The sequence below is a fragment of the Ostrinia nubilalis genome, chromosome 25, assembly GCF_963855985.1.
Source record: "Ostrinia nubilalis chromosome 25, ilOstNubi1.1, whole genome shotgun sequence".
NCBI lineage: Eukaryota > Metazoa > Arthropoda > Insecta > Lepidoptera > Crambidae > Ostrinia > Ostrinia nubilalis.
Window position 1 is genome coordinate 5,779,051 of NC_087112.1, and position 14,197 is coordinate 5,793,247.

At 48.7% G+C, this 14,197-nt stretch overlaps 1 protein-coding gene across 1 annotated transcript in view; it reads right to left on the bottom strand.

Annotated features, from left to right (window-relative positions):
- The window catches only part of LOC135084205 (polyamine-transporting ATPase 13A3-like), a 70,191-nt gene that overhangs the window by 19,760 nt on the left and 36,234 nt on the right, over positions 1–14,197 (bottom strand). Inside the window, exons 7-12 of the mRNA XM_063978941.1 lie at positions 11,031–11,235; positions 10,380–10,566; positions 9,763–9,898; positions 9,006–9,171; positions 2,761–2,961; positions 1,916–2,116 (exon numbers count right to left, since the gene is read on the bottom strand). Coding sequence (XP_063835011.1) covers positions 1,916–2,116; positions 2,761–2,961; positions 9,006–9,171; positions 9,763–9,898; positions 10,380–10,566; positions 11,031–11,235 — 1,096 coding nt within the window. The remainder of the gene's footprint in view (positions 1–1,915; positions 2,117–2,760; positions 2,962–9,005; positions 9,172–9,762; positions 9,899–10,379; positions 10,567–11,030; positions 11,236–14,197) is intronic.

Genomic DNA, 14,197 nt, shown 5'->3' on the forward strand with positions numbered 1-14,197 from the left:
GATCGTCGGTTCAATAAGTAAAAGGCCTCGAAAGTCAAGATATTTTCTGCCCCAACAGCCAACAGTTCTAGGAGTTATGTGCCCCACCCACTAGTGTATGTCCTACCTTCAAGTCCAGTGGATCTCCAGCTAACTCAGCATCCAGCAGGGTAAGACTGTGGCATGCTGCCGTGCTTATCTTCAACGGGTGCAGGTCGTTAAGAGCCCGTGGGTCTCTCCCAGGATCCCATTCTAGAATCTTGCTGCCTCGACGGCTAGATAGATTAGACTAGATTTGGGTGCTATACTAGCTGTGAGCTACCCATTGCTACTCCGTCGGGGTATGAAATCAGGCTATGAAAAACGTCGGGCGATTCTAGTTTGTGTATCCTACCTTCAAATCCAGTGGATCTTCAGCCAGTTCTGCATCCAGTAGGGTAAGACTGTGACACGCCGCCTTGCCAATCTTCAGCGGGTGCAGGTCGTTAAGTCTCTCCCAGGATCAAATTCCAGAATCTTTCCGGGTGCACACGAGTCTCTCTAGATCCCATTCGAGAATCTTGCTGCCTACTAGCTATGAACTGCTCAATGGCACTCTGTCGGACTATGACAGCGACTAGTTTGTGTGTCCTACCTTAAAATCCAGTGGATCTCCAGCCAGCTCAGCATCTAACAACGTAAGACTGTGGCAGGCCGCCATGCCGATCTTTAATGGGTGCAAGTCTTAAGAGCCCTTGGGTCCCGAAGCGCGCGCCCCAGATGTGCTGGTTGTGTTGCGGTGCTTGATGGGACTACGCCCCACATATCCAAAGACCTTTCCCAAGGTTTTTGTGGTAACAACCGGTTCTTTGCTACTCACTTCCAGATATTTTCCACGACCTTCGCCAGATCATCGGTTCACTAAGTAAAAGGCCTCGAAAGCTATGCGCCCCACCCACTAGTGTACGTCCTACCTTCAAGTCCAGTGGATCTCCAGCCAGTGCAGCATCTAACAGCGTCGCCGCCATGCCGGTCTTCAGCGGGTGCAGGTCATTAAGAGCCTTTGGGTCCCTAGCACTGATCGCGAAGTGACTTCGCCCCATATGACCTGGTTTGTGTCCTACCTTCAAGTCCAGTGGATCTCCAGCCAATTCTGCATCCAGCAACGTAAGACTGTGGCACGCCGCCATTCCTATCTTCAGCGGGTGCAAGTCGTTAAGAGCCCTTGGGTCCCTAGCACCGATCGCGAAGTTACTACGCCCCATATGACCTAGTGTGTTCTACCTTCAAGTCCAGTGGATCTCCAGCCAGTTCAGCATCCAGCAGGGTAAGACTGTGGCACGCCGCCATTCCTATCTTTAGCGGGTGTAGATCGTTAAGAGCCCTCGGGTCGCGGAGCGCGCGCCCCAGATGCGCTGGTTGTGTGGCGGTGCTTGATGGGACTACGCCCCACATATCACAAAGGCTTTCCCCAAGGTTTTTGTGGTAACAACCGGGGCTTTACTACCCACCTCCATGTACCTCCCGCGACTTTCACCAGATCGTCGGTTCACTTAGTAAAAGGCCTCGAGAGTCGAGATATTTTCTGCCCCAACAGCCAACAGTTCTAGGAGTTATGTGCCCCACCCACTAGTGTATGTCCTACCTTCAAGTCCAGTGGATCAGCCAGTTCAGCATCCAGTAATGTAAGACTGTGACATGCCGCCATTCCTATCTTCAGCGGGTGCAAGTCGTTAAGAGCCCCTGGGTCCCGAAGCGCGCGTCCCAGGTGCGCTGGTTGTGTGGCGGTGCTTGATGGGACTACGCCCCACATATCACAAATGCCTTCCCTAAGGTTTTTGTGGTCCCATGATCACCAGATTGTCGGTCCACCAAGTGAAAGGTCTCGGGAACTTTTCGGCCCCAATATCCATCACTCTACAGGCTATGTGCCCACTGCCACTCAAGTCACTCCTACCTTTAAATCCAGTGGATCTCCAGCCAGTTCTGCATCCAGCAGCGTAAGACTGTGACACGCCGCCATTCCTATTTTCAGCGGGTGCAAGTCATTAAGAGCCCTCGGGTCGCGGAGCGCGCGCCCCAGATGCGCTGGTTGTGTGGCGGTGCTTGATGGGACTACGCCCCACATATCCAAACCGTCTTCCGTGAGAGTTCCCGTCTGGGGACAACGTACAGTTGGGTTAGTATTGATGAATCAATTATCAAGTAATCGAACATGCTTCTTCGCTTTCCTTATTTATTTATTTTATTTTAATTACACAGGTTTTATACCTTATTACGTAATTAAATAGTTAAGTAACAATAAACATAATAACAACATCTTAAAGACTAAAGAAAACAAAAGGATTGACAAGTTGACAATATTTTGTGCCAAGGGTCCGCAAATATGTCACAATGAGGGTAATCCTCTTATGATCGATTACAGACTATCGATAGTATGGACAATTTCCATTTCCATGGTTAAACCTTCTTATTTCTTAGGATGAGTTGCACCTTTTATTTTATGATTAACAAACGTCAAAAATCTGTCAAACTCCATACAAAAAACACTGGTAATTGTTAAAGTTATGTTTAAAATAAGTTGGTGCAACTCATCTTTAGTTAGTAGTATAACCTCAATAATTGAAAATAACCAGTCTCGATTATTATTTCCGATAATAATCGATTGTTTCCAAAAATAATCGATTAATGGGTTATTTTCAGACCTCTTCGAACTATCGATATAATTACAGTTCTAGGACAAACTTGCCATTTTTGACCCAGGTATTAATGTCCAGTCTAAAATCACTGTGTGTGTCTTACCTTGTCAAAACAGATGCAGTCCAGCGAGCCGCTGACGTTGACAGCTCTAGTGTTGAGACACGCCACGCGCGCGCGCTTCAGCCGCGTGACAGCGTACAGCCGGCCTACCGTCATGGCCGCCGGCAGTGCCGGAGGAATCACGATCGTAATGATGTCCAGAGCTTTTAAGGTTATGTCGCCGGGGGTCAGGGATCTGTACGCCTGGAGGTGATAATAAATGCTGTATGTTATATAAAAAAAGGCGCAATTTTGCTAGTACAGTACGGCTAGCACGAAAAACTTTCGAGTTTGAATCGTTTGCGTATTCGAATCGCCACCAAAAGATTTAGTACGAAAACTACAACTACACCCTTGTGAACGTGTCGTAAAGTGAACCTAGTATGAGAAATGGTCGCACGAAACTTATTTTGAGAATCAAAATGGTCACATTATCGTTTAATTCGAAGGTTGAGTATCGAGTTTTGTCGAATACGCAAAGTTGTTCATGCTAGAGGTACAGTTGCGCAAGCGCAGAGGGTCAGGGATTGGAAATAAACGCTGTATGATGTATGTAGTAAAGTGCAATTTAGCTTGCCGGCCTACTGTCATGGCGGCCGGCAGTGCGGGAGGAATCACGATCGTGATGATGTCCAGAGCTTTTATGGTTATGTCGCCGGGAGTCAGGGATCTGTAGGCCTGGAGTTTATAAATTTTAATGTTATAAAAAAGGCAGTACAATGTAATTTAGCTTGCCTTCAATCAGCCCACTGTCATGTGTCATGGCTGGGAGTGATAATAGACGCTAAAAAAGACAGACAGCAAAGTGCAATTTCGCTTGTACATCTGCGCAAGCGACGGGATTATAGTTATGATTATCATGGCCTTGATAATGATGCCAGCGGGCGTCAAGGATCGGTACACCTGGAGATAATAGATGCTATAAGAGATATAGGCAGTTAAGTATAATTTAACTTGAACTGCTGCAAATAATGTTAGTCTACACCATTTGGCAATTAAGAGTCACAAGCCACTTGGCAAATAAGAGCAATCACGTGTATACGTATATCGTATTTCGTAGTCCAAAGCTCTGTCATTTTCTCTCATATTTCAGTCAGTCAGTTTAACACACTGATAACAGCTGCCAGTAAATGTGACATATGTTGAAAGATGCTCTCATTAGTTGCCTACATTATGTCACTGCCTATCCTATGGAATATCACTGTAGGCAACTTATTATTATCTACACTATTAAATTTATTTATTTATATTTATTATAATCCACACAATATCTATTTATACTTAACACATTTACTTATAATCACATACACCCTGCGATGCGTACTAGTTTGTCGATATCGGTATCGATACGCGTATCGACCTTTCGGCCGGACTAGTTCCGCGTCGTACATAAGCGTTATATACCTGCCGAGCGCACGGCGGCGCCCGCGCGTCCCCCCGCCAGTCGGATTCCTGCTACGACGCGAAGCGCACGCCGCTCTTACTAACCGCTTTAACTATCGATCTGTTATTTGCTCATATACTCCTACTTTCGCTTATATACTTCCTTCCTATTGACTTTCTGTGCTTTATGGAACTGTTTTCCGCGTGTGTATGTGCTCTTCTTATTCTATTGTGCCTTCTGAACTATATACTTTGTGCTGAGAACATTGTGGATGTACAATATAGCATTTAAACCGTGAGTTGCATTTATTTACGAGCATCACCTATCTCATCACACCTATACTGGTGACCCCGAGTTGGACATGGAGAAAGAATTTCAAGACGCACAAGGTGCCGCGGACTTTGGACCCACCGAACAAAATGGCGCCACGACCCGACCAAACCCAACGGAAATTTACAAAGTCGCCGTTCGAGTACCGCCGTTTTGGCCAGAGGAGCCCGAAATATGGTTTGCTCAGGTGGAAGGACAGTTTTCTATAAGTGGAATAACGGCAGACGCGACCAAGTTCAATTATGTCATAAGCCAGCTCGACAACAAGTACTCCCGTGAGGTGAAAGACATAATAATAAACCCACCAGCCACAGATAAGTACGGAAAATTGAAAGCGGAATTGATCAAACGCCTAACCGCTTCGAACGAAAAAAAATTAAAGCAGTTGATGATGCACGAGGAGCTGGGGGACCGTAAGCCGTCCCAATTCCTCCGCCACCTAAAAAGCCTCGCCGGCGTGGACGTCCCAGATGACTTCCTAAAAACAATCTGGATCAGCAGACTACCACACGGTGTGCAGACAGTGCTGGCAGGTCAACCATCGCACACAAGTATCGATGATCTCGCCGACCTCGCAGACCGCGTGAACGATCTCGCCACTTCAACGCCCAGAGTTGCCGCTGTTAGTGATGTGACACCCAACGTTTTTATCGACCTCAAAAACGAAATTGCGGAACTCAGACGTCAATTCCAAAACATGGCTTCAGGAAGAAACAGCAGAGCTCAAAATCGATCGACGCATAATTCCAACAGCAGATCGTCGTCTAGGCAGCGCTCAGACTCCAGCTACCGGAAGTACCCGCTGTGCTGGTTTCATGGTAAATTCGGAGAAAAGGCGAAGAAATGCGTGCGCCCCTGTGACTACAAGGCGGGAAATGCAACGGGCAGTCGATAATGGCGACTGACGATTGCCCACCAACTTCTGGTCGCCTATTCATCACCGATCGTACTACGAAGACGCAATTCCTGGTCGACACCGGAAGCGACCTCTGTGTCTTCCCTCGATCGGCCCTTCAAGATCGTCGTGCCAAGACCAACTTCAGTTTGTGTGCTGCCAATGGTTCGGACATTGCAACGTATGGTTATATACATTTTAATTTAGATTTTGGCCTACGTAGAATTTTTAATTGGCGTTTTGTAGTAGCTGATGTTTCTAAGCCCATAATAGGAGTAGACTTTTTAAATTTTTATCACCTTATTGTAGATTGTCGCAATAAGCGCTTGATTGATAACACTACTTCAATAGCAACAGTTGCAACTTTTGCCATATGTAAAAATGTGCATTCTGTAAAGGTTTCGACTGGCGAAACTCGATATCACACAATTCTTGCTGAATTCCCTGACATAACTCGACCAGCTGGTACACATCGCACTACACCACACAACACAGTACACCACATACGCACGACTCCAGGCCCACCAGTTTCATCTTCCCCCCGCCGTCTAGCTCCGGACAAACTAAAGATTGCTCGCCAAGAATTTGAAGCTATGCTAGCTAATGGCACAGCTCGACCCTCAGAGAGCCCGTGGTCATCACCCCTGCACCTAGCGCCAAAGAAAGACAACAGCTGGCGCCCCTGCGGCGATTATAGGATGCTGAACGCCCGCACAGTACCTGATAGATATCCAATCAGGCACCTCCACGACTTCGCCCACAGTATAGCAGGTTGTAAAGTCTTCAGTACACTCGATCTCGTCAAGGCTTACAATCAAATCCCAGTCAGCCCTGACGATATCCCAAAGACTGCAATTACCACACCCTTTGGACTCTTCGAATTTCCGTTCATGACGTTCGGTCTTAGGAACGCTGGACAGACATTCCAAAGGTTTGTGGATGAGTTGACCCGGGGACTCGATTTCGTTTACTCGTTCCTTGACGATTTCCTGATCTTCTCTAGAAGTGAAGCCGAACACGAAGAGCACTTGCGCAGAATCTTCTCCAGGCTACAAGAGTACGGCATGCTTGTGAACACGGCGAAGTGCGTCTTCGGGGCATCTGAGGTAACCTTTCTAGGCTATTCTATCTCGGAGAAGGGCACTAGGCCGTTAGACTCAAAAGTGCAGGCCATTAGGGATTTTCCAGCCCCTACCAACGTGAGACAATTAAGGCGATTCCTGGGTATGCTTAATTTTTACCGGAGATTTCTTCCGCAGGCTGCCCAAATACAAGCTCCATTGCATGCTCTTTTAACAGGCTCGTTAAAAGGATCACACCCCATCAACCTGGCGGGAGATACACTAGCCGCATTCGAAGCTTGCAAGGAAAGCCTCTCTCACGCTGCGTTACTAGCCCATCCCAGCTGTTCAGCCAAGCTCGCGCTAGTCACTGACGCATCAGACAAGGCGTTAGGCGCAGTGCTCCAGCAGCGTAATGACGACGGCGAATGGGAACCCTTAGCTTTTTTCTCCCGGAAATTAAGCCCATCACAGGTAAAATACTCGCCCTACGACCGCGAATTATTAGCCATTTACGAGGCGATCAAATATTTTAGACACATGCTCGAGGCCCGACATTTCACTGTGTACACGGACCATAAGCCGATCAGTTTTGCTTTTCACGAAAGGAAAACCAACTGTTCGCCTAGGCAGTTTAGACACCTAGACTTTATCGCTCAATTCACGACCGATATACGACATATATCAGGCAAAGACAATGTCGTCGCCGATACCCTATCGCGTATCGATGAGTTGAGCGAACCAGTCAACCTCGAGTCATTAGCCCAAGCCCAAGCCTCAGATCCGGAACTCCGAACTTTAATAGACGGAGGTTCATCTCTGCGCTTAGAAAAGCGACCAGTACCTGGAAGTTGTAATACCTTGTACTGCGATGTCAGCACACCAACTCCCAGGCCTTTTGTTACATCTTTTTTCCGCAGGCAAGTATTTAATAGCCTCCACTCATTGAGCCACCCTGGCGCCAATGCTTCGGCAAAATTGGTTGCAGAACGTTTCGTCTGGCCGGGCGTCAGAAAGGACTGCAGAGATTGGGCTCGTGCTTGCCTCCAATGTCAACGTGCCAAAGTTACCAGACACGTCAATGCTCCAGTCGGTACGTACCACCTACCACGCGCGAGATTCAAGCACATCCACATAGATCTCGTTGGCCCACTTCCGCTGTCGCAAGGCTATCGGTACTGCTTAACTGCCATTGATCGCTTTACGCGATGGCCAGAGGCAATACCGATAGAAGACATTACAGCGGAGACCGTATCAAAGGCCTTGTTATCAGGCTGGATCTCGAGATTCGGCTGCCCAACAGACATAACGACTGACAGAGGGCGTCAATTCGAGTCTTGCTTGTTTCAATGTCTATCTCGAATGGCAGGATTTGAACACAAGCGAACGACAGCATATCACCCGGCGTGCAACGGCTTAGTCGAGCGTTTCCACAGGCAACTCAAAGCGGCAATAGTCTGCCACGCCGATAGCAGGTGGACTGAATCTCTCCCTTGGGTACTGCTGGGCGTGAGAACAGCATTCAAGGAAGATTTGCAGACTTCATCAGCCGAATTAGTGTACGGTGAGTCCTTAAGGCTTCCCGGCGAATTCTTTGAGCCGACTACTCCTGTGACGACCGATATGTCAGAATTCATCGCTCGAATTCACAATTTCGCTGAAAAGCTACGCCCTGTTCCTACTTCTCGACACGGTGAGCCAAAGGTATTTGTTTATAAAGAATTGGCCACTAGTGACCATATCTTCCTTCGAGAAGATGCCTCACGTGGTTCACTAACTCCAGCATATTCAGGCCCACATAAAGTCCTGACAAGAGGCGACAAAGTTTTTAAAATAATACTCAATGGTAAGGAGGCCACGGTATCAATAAACCGTATCAAACCAGCCTTTTTACTGTCTGATGATAAAAGGGAACCGAATTTCGACAATGAACCCCCAACCATCATTCAACAAAAGGAATTCATTACACGATCTGGACGTCGTGTACAATTTCCGGACTATTATCGACCTTGACGGTCTCTGGAGGGGGGTGGTGTAGGCAACTTATTATTATCTACACTATTAAATTTATTTATTTATATTTATTATAATCCACACAATATCTATTTATACTTAACACATTTACTTATAATCACATACACCCTGCGATGCGTACTAGTTTGTCGATATCGGTATCGATACGCGTATCGACCTTTCGGCCGGACTAGTTCCGCGTCGTACATAAGCGTTATATACCTGCCGAGCGCACGGCGGCGCCCGCGCGTCCCCCCGCCAGTCGGATTCCTGCTACGACGCGAAGCGCACGCCGCTCTTACTAACCGCTTTAACTATCGATCTGTTATTTGCTCATATACTCCTACTTTCGCTTATATACTTCCTTCCTATTGACTTTCTGTGCTTTATGGAACTGTTTTCCGCGTGTGTATGTGCTCTTCTTATTCTATTGTGCCTTCTGAACTATATACTTTGTGCTGAGAACATTGTGGATGTACAATATAGCATTTAAACCGTGAGTTGCATTTATTTACGAGCATCACCTATCTCATCACACCTATATCACCATCATTCATTACCATACCTTAAGCGCCACAGTGTAAGCCAGTCCGATGAGCGCGATGACGGCAAGTATGAAGATGAACTTGTAGGAATCCCGGTCGAATTTGAAGTCTGCCGGTGCAGGGTATAGAATACTGCGTACTAGCTGACCTTTGCTTGTGTTGTATCCGGTTCGAAGGACCAACGCTCTGGGGACATGAAATTAATAAAATCATCATCATGTCATTTATCTACTTAGTAGCTACGAAGCGTGAGGTTAATGGGACTATTATAGATCTGGCGCTTAATTCAGCCAGTACCTGAGGTTTGGAAGGCGCACGGGAGGGTGTTTTTGAGACGTCAAACGTCAGTGAGACTTCAAGCTAGGCTTCTGATTTGTATACTCTGTCACGTCATTATGTCAATGTCACTGGGCCGCTCCCATACCTCAGACACTGACTGAGTTAAGCGCATTTGTGCAATATGCGCAATTTTTAGTCATTTTTATCTGTAAACACCTATGTTTCACAATAAATAATTTTGAATTTGAATAAAAAATTGGATTTGGCTGCCAACCAGTGAAGTCATATAGGCTTAAAATGGGGGCCAAATATATGGGAGTATCGCATATTAACAACAGCTCCAAACAGTATGTCAATGTTTCTATATCTACCCTACCTACAGGTGAACTGGTGTCTTCCCTACTAGACGCAGTGCCATATTAATTAGAGGTCCTTGTGGCTGCCGGACGCCTGATAGTTTTAAAATTGCGTAATACAATTATTTTATTTCTCACTGACCTAACCGGTTCATTATTGTAGTACCGCGTCTGTATGACCTTGGTTCCGCAGAACAGGATGCTGGAAGAGTGTTCCTTCATGTCAAAAGGGCGATCCGTTCGCAGGAGGGCAGTCTTCGTCACTGGGACTGATTCACCTGCGACAATAATAAATATATGAACTCGACTATTATTATAGCTCGATTATATCACTAATGCTGTTAAAAAAACCACCAATGTCACAAAGTCGCCAATGTCATATCGCCACCGCTGTCATGGAGCATCCAATGTCATAGTCTCCTATGTCACAGACCAACCAATGTCATAAAGACTGCTGACCCAGAGCAGCCAATTTCACAGACCTACCAATGTTACGAAGCGAAGCCGCCAATCTTATAGAGCCACTAATGTCATAGAGCCATCGCTGTCACAGAGCAGCCAATGTCACCGACCTGCCATTATTATAAAGTAGCCAATGTCACTTAGTAGCCGTTGTCATTTGTTACCGATCAGCTGCTGTTAAAGAGCCGTCTATTGTCAAAATGCCACCGCTGTCACACAGCCACTAATATCACAGAGTAACCAATGTCACAGAACAGCCACTGTCACAGACCTGCTTCTATCAGAGTTACCACTAACCAGTGAGCATGCTCTCATTGAGAACGGCGGCGCCGGTAAGCAAGACCGCGTCCAGATGCATGGTACACCCATGGCGTGGGATCACGATGACGTCACCCGGCGCCACCGCGCGGCTGTCTACTGTACGCCCGTCCCATAACTCTACGGTGTCATACGCTTCGACGGTCGCTCGGAGGTTTTGCTGGTTCTGGGAAACAAAACAATATATTTTTAATTCAGGGTAGAAAAGTTCTCGAGTGGTGAACACACAGCAGCCATTTTAATTTGTAACATTGCCGCCAATATCACAAAGCAGTTAATGTGACAGAGCAGCCCATGTTATAGAGCAGCCATTGTGACATTGCCGTCAATGTCACAAAGCAGCCAACGTTACAGAGTAGCCATTGTGATATTGCCACCAATGTCAATAACGACCAGCCATTGTGACATTGTCGCTAATGTCACAGAGCAACCATTGTGACACTGCAGCCAATGTCACAGAGCAGTAATGACACACTGCAATCAAATTCACAGTGCAGCCAGTGTCACAGAATAGCCAATGTCACAAAGTAGCCAGTGTGATATTACCGCTAATGTCACAGACCCACCAATATAACATGGCCGCCAATGTCACAGACTCACCAAAGTCTAATAAAAAAACATTTAACCTACCTTCTTAGTCTGTATAACGGACGTGGCCACACCAAACGTGGACATCAGCACCACCGCTATACAGTAGTAGTAGTACGGTTCTGCCAACCACACGGCGATGGTGAACAGTTGGAACACGTAGAAAGGGTTGAAGACTTCCAGCAGGATCAGCGTCAGGATGGACTGGACCGGCACTTTGATCTCGTTGAGCCCGTAGATGTTCAGCCTGGAAAGGTTAAAAATAGGTTATGAACTAAAAGGGAGAAGGGAGTCGTCTAGTGAAGTTCAGTCGGAAATTTAGGTTGAATCGACCAAAGTTTATAATAATACACATTATTATCGACTTCTACTGCTGGCCACAGGCGAAAAAATGTATTCGTCCACCCTCTGTGTGCTGTGGCTCCCAACCTGAAGTTTATAAGCCCCTAGTGGTGGTCTGATCCCTAGATAGGATTGGTATAATATCTACTCACAGGCGGACGCGATACCTACTCTTTAGACGGCCTCCAAGACTTGTAGGTGCGAACACGTGGTCCCACATAGGCCGAGCCTGCCTCTGTGTGGCCCGGCTCGAAGACAGGCGTCCTTTAGAGTGTAGCTATGCAACTCAAAGAGTCTATCTACTCACAGGCGTACGCGGCGCTCGCTAGAAGGCGCACGAACTCTAAAAGGCTAATGATTGTGCGCACCTGGCCCCACACTGGCCCTAAGTCTTCCCCAAAGCCCGCGCTCAGAGCCTAGCGTCATATAGAGTACAGCTAAGCAACACAATGGGTCTATCTACTCACAGGCGGACGCGGCGCTCGCTAGAAGGCGCGCGGGCTCCCATAGCTTGTAGTTGTGCGCACGTGGCCCCACATTCAAGGCCCGCGAGACGGGCCCAGTGCGCGCGCAGTGAGTCCCATATGAGAGACTGCTTCATGAGCCGAAATTAACGGTAGTGTTGAATGTCCGCAACGATATTACTGCCACACGAGGCCAGACCTCCTAAAGAGTGTAGCTTAGTAACTCAAAGGTGAACGCGGCGCTTGCTAGAAGGCGCACGAACTCTAAAAGACTTATGATCGCGCGCACGTGGCTTCTTTCTGGCCCCAAGTTTTCCCATGAGCTCGCGCTCAGTGCCTGTAAAGCGTAGCTATGCATCTCAAAGATTCTATCTACTCACAGACGGACGCGGCGCTCGCTAGAAGGCGCGCGGGCTCCCATAGCTTGTAGTTGTGCGCACGTGGCCTCACATTCAAGGCCCGCGAGACGGGCCCAGTGCGCGCGCAGCGAGTCCCATATGAGTGACTGCTTCTTGTGCCGAAAGTAATTGGACGTATGCAACGATATTAATGCCGCAAGGGGCCAGGGGTCCTGTAGAGTGTAGCTTATCTACTTACAGACGGACGCGGCGCTCGCTAGAAGGCGCTTAGTCTCCTAGTGCCTGTAGAAGCGCGCTAGTGGCCCCACACTGGCCCGTAAACCTCTGTGTGTAACTAAGCGACTTACAGTCGGACGCGGCGCTCGCTAGAAGGCGCGCGGGCTCCCATAGCTTGTAGTTGTGCGCACGAGGCCCCACATTCAAGGCCCGCGAGTCGCGCCCAGTGCGCGCGCAGCGCGTCCCATATAAGAGACTGCTTCTTGTGCCGAAAGTAATTAAACGTATGCAACCATATTAATGCCGCAAGGGGCCAGGTGTCTTGTAGAGTGTAGCTTATCTACTTACAGACGGACGCGGCGCTCGCTAGAAGGCGCACAGTCTCCTAGTGCCTGTAGAAGCACGCAAGTGGCCCCACACTGGCCCGTAAACCTGTGTGTAACTAAGCGACTTACAGACGGACGCGGCGCTCGCTAGAAGGCGCGCGGGCTCCCATAGCTTGTAGTTGTGCGCACGTGGCCCCACATTCAAGGCCCGCGAGACGGGCCCAGTGGGCGCGTAAAGAATCCCATATGAGAGACTGCTTCTTATGCCGAAAGTAGCGGTAGTGTTGGACGCTTCCAAAGATATTAGTGCCACAAGAGGCTAGATGTCCTAAAGAGTGTAGCTATGCATATCAAAGAGTCTATCTACTCACAGGCGGACGCGGCGCTCGCTAGAAGGCGCGCGGGCTCCCATAGCTTGTAGTTGTGCGCACGTGGCCCCACATTCAAGGCCCGCGAGTCACGCCCAGTGCGCGCGCAGCGAGTCCCATATGAGAGACTGCTTCTTGTGCCGAAAGTAATTGGACGTTTGCAACGATATTAATGCCGCAAGGGGCCAGGGGTCCTGTAGAGTGTAGCTTATCTACTTACAGACGGACGCGGCGCTCGCTAGAAGGCGCACAGTCTCCTAGTGCCTGTAGAAGAGCAAGTGGCCCCACACTGGCCCGTAAACCTCTGTGTGTATCTAAGCGACTTACAGACGGACGCGGCGCTCGCTAGAAGGCGTGCGGGCTCCCAAAGCTTGTAGTTGTGTGTACGTGGCCCCACACTGGCCCCAAGTCTTCCTCTAAGCTCGCGCTCAGAGTCTAGCCTCATATAGAGTACAGCTAAGCAACACAAAGGGTCTATCTACTCACAGACGGACGCGGCGCTCGCTAGAAGGCGCACAGTCTCCTAGTGCCTGTAGAAGCACGCAAGTGGCCCCACACTGGCCCGTAAACCTGTGTGTAACTAAGCGACTTACAGACGGACGCGGCGCTCGCTAGAAGGCGCGCGGGCTCCCATAGCTTGTAGTTGTGCGCACGTGGCCCCACATTCAAGGCCCGCGAGACGGGCCCAGTGGGCGCGTAAAGAATCCCATATGAGAGACTGCTTCTTATGCCGAAAGTAGCGGTAGTGTTGGACGCTTCCAAAGATATTAGTGCCACAAGAGGCTAGATGTCCTAAAGAGTGTAGCTATGCATATCAAAGAGTCTATCTACTCACAGGCGGACGCGGCGCTCGCTAGAAGGCGCGCGGGCTCCCATAGCTTGTAGTTGTGCGCACGTGGCCCCACATTCAAGGCCCGCGAGTCACGCCCAGTGCGCGCGCAGCGAGTCCCATATGAGAGACTGCTTCTTGTGCCGAAAGTAATTGGACGTTTGCAACGATATTAATGCCGCAAGGGGCCAGGGGTCCTGTAGAGTGTAGCTTATCTACTTACAGACGGACGCGGCGCTCGCTAGAAGGCGCACAGTCTCCTAGTGCCTGTAGAAGAGCAAGTGGCCCCACACTGGCCCGTAAAC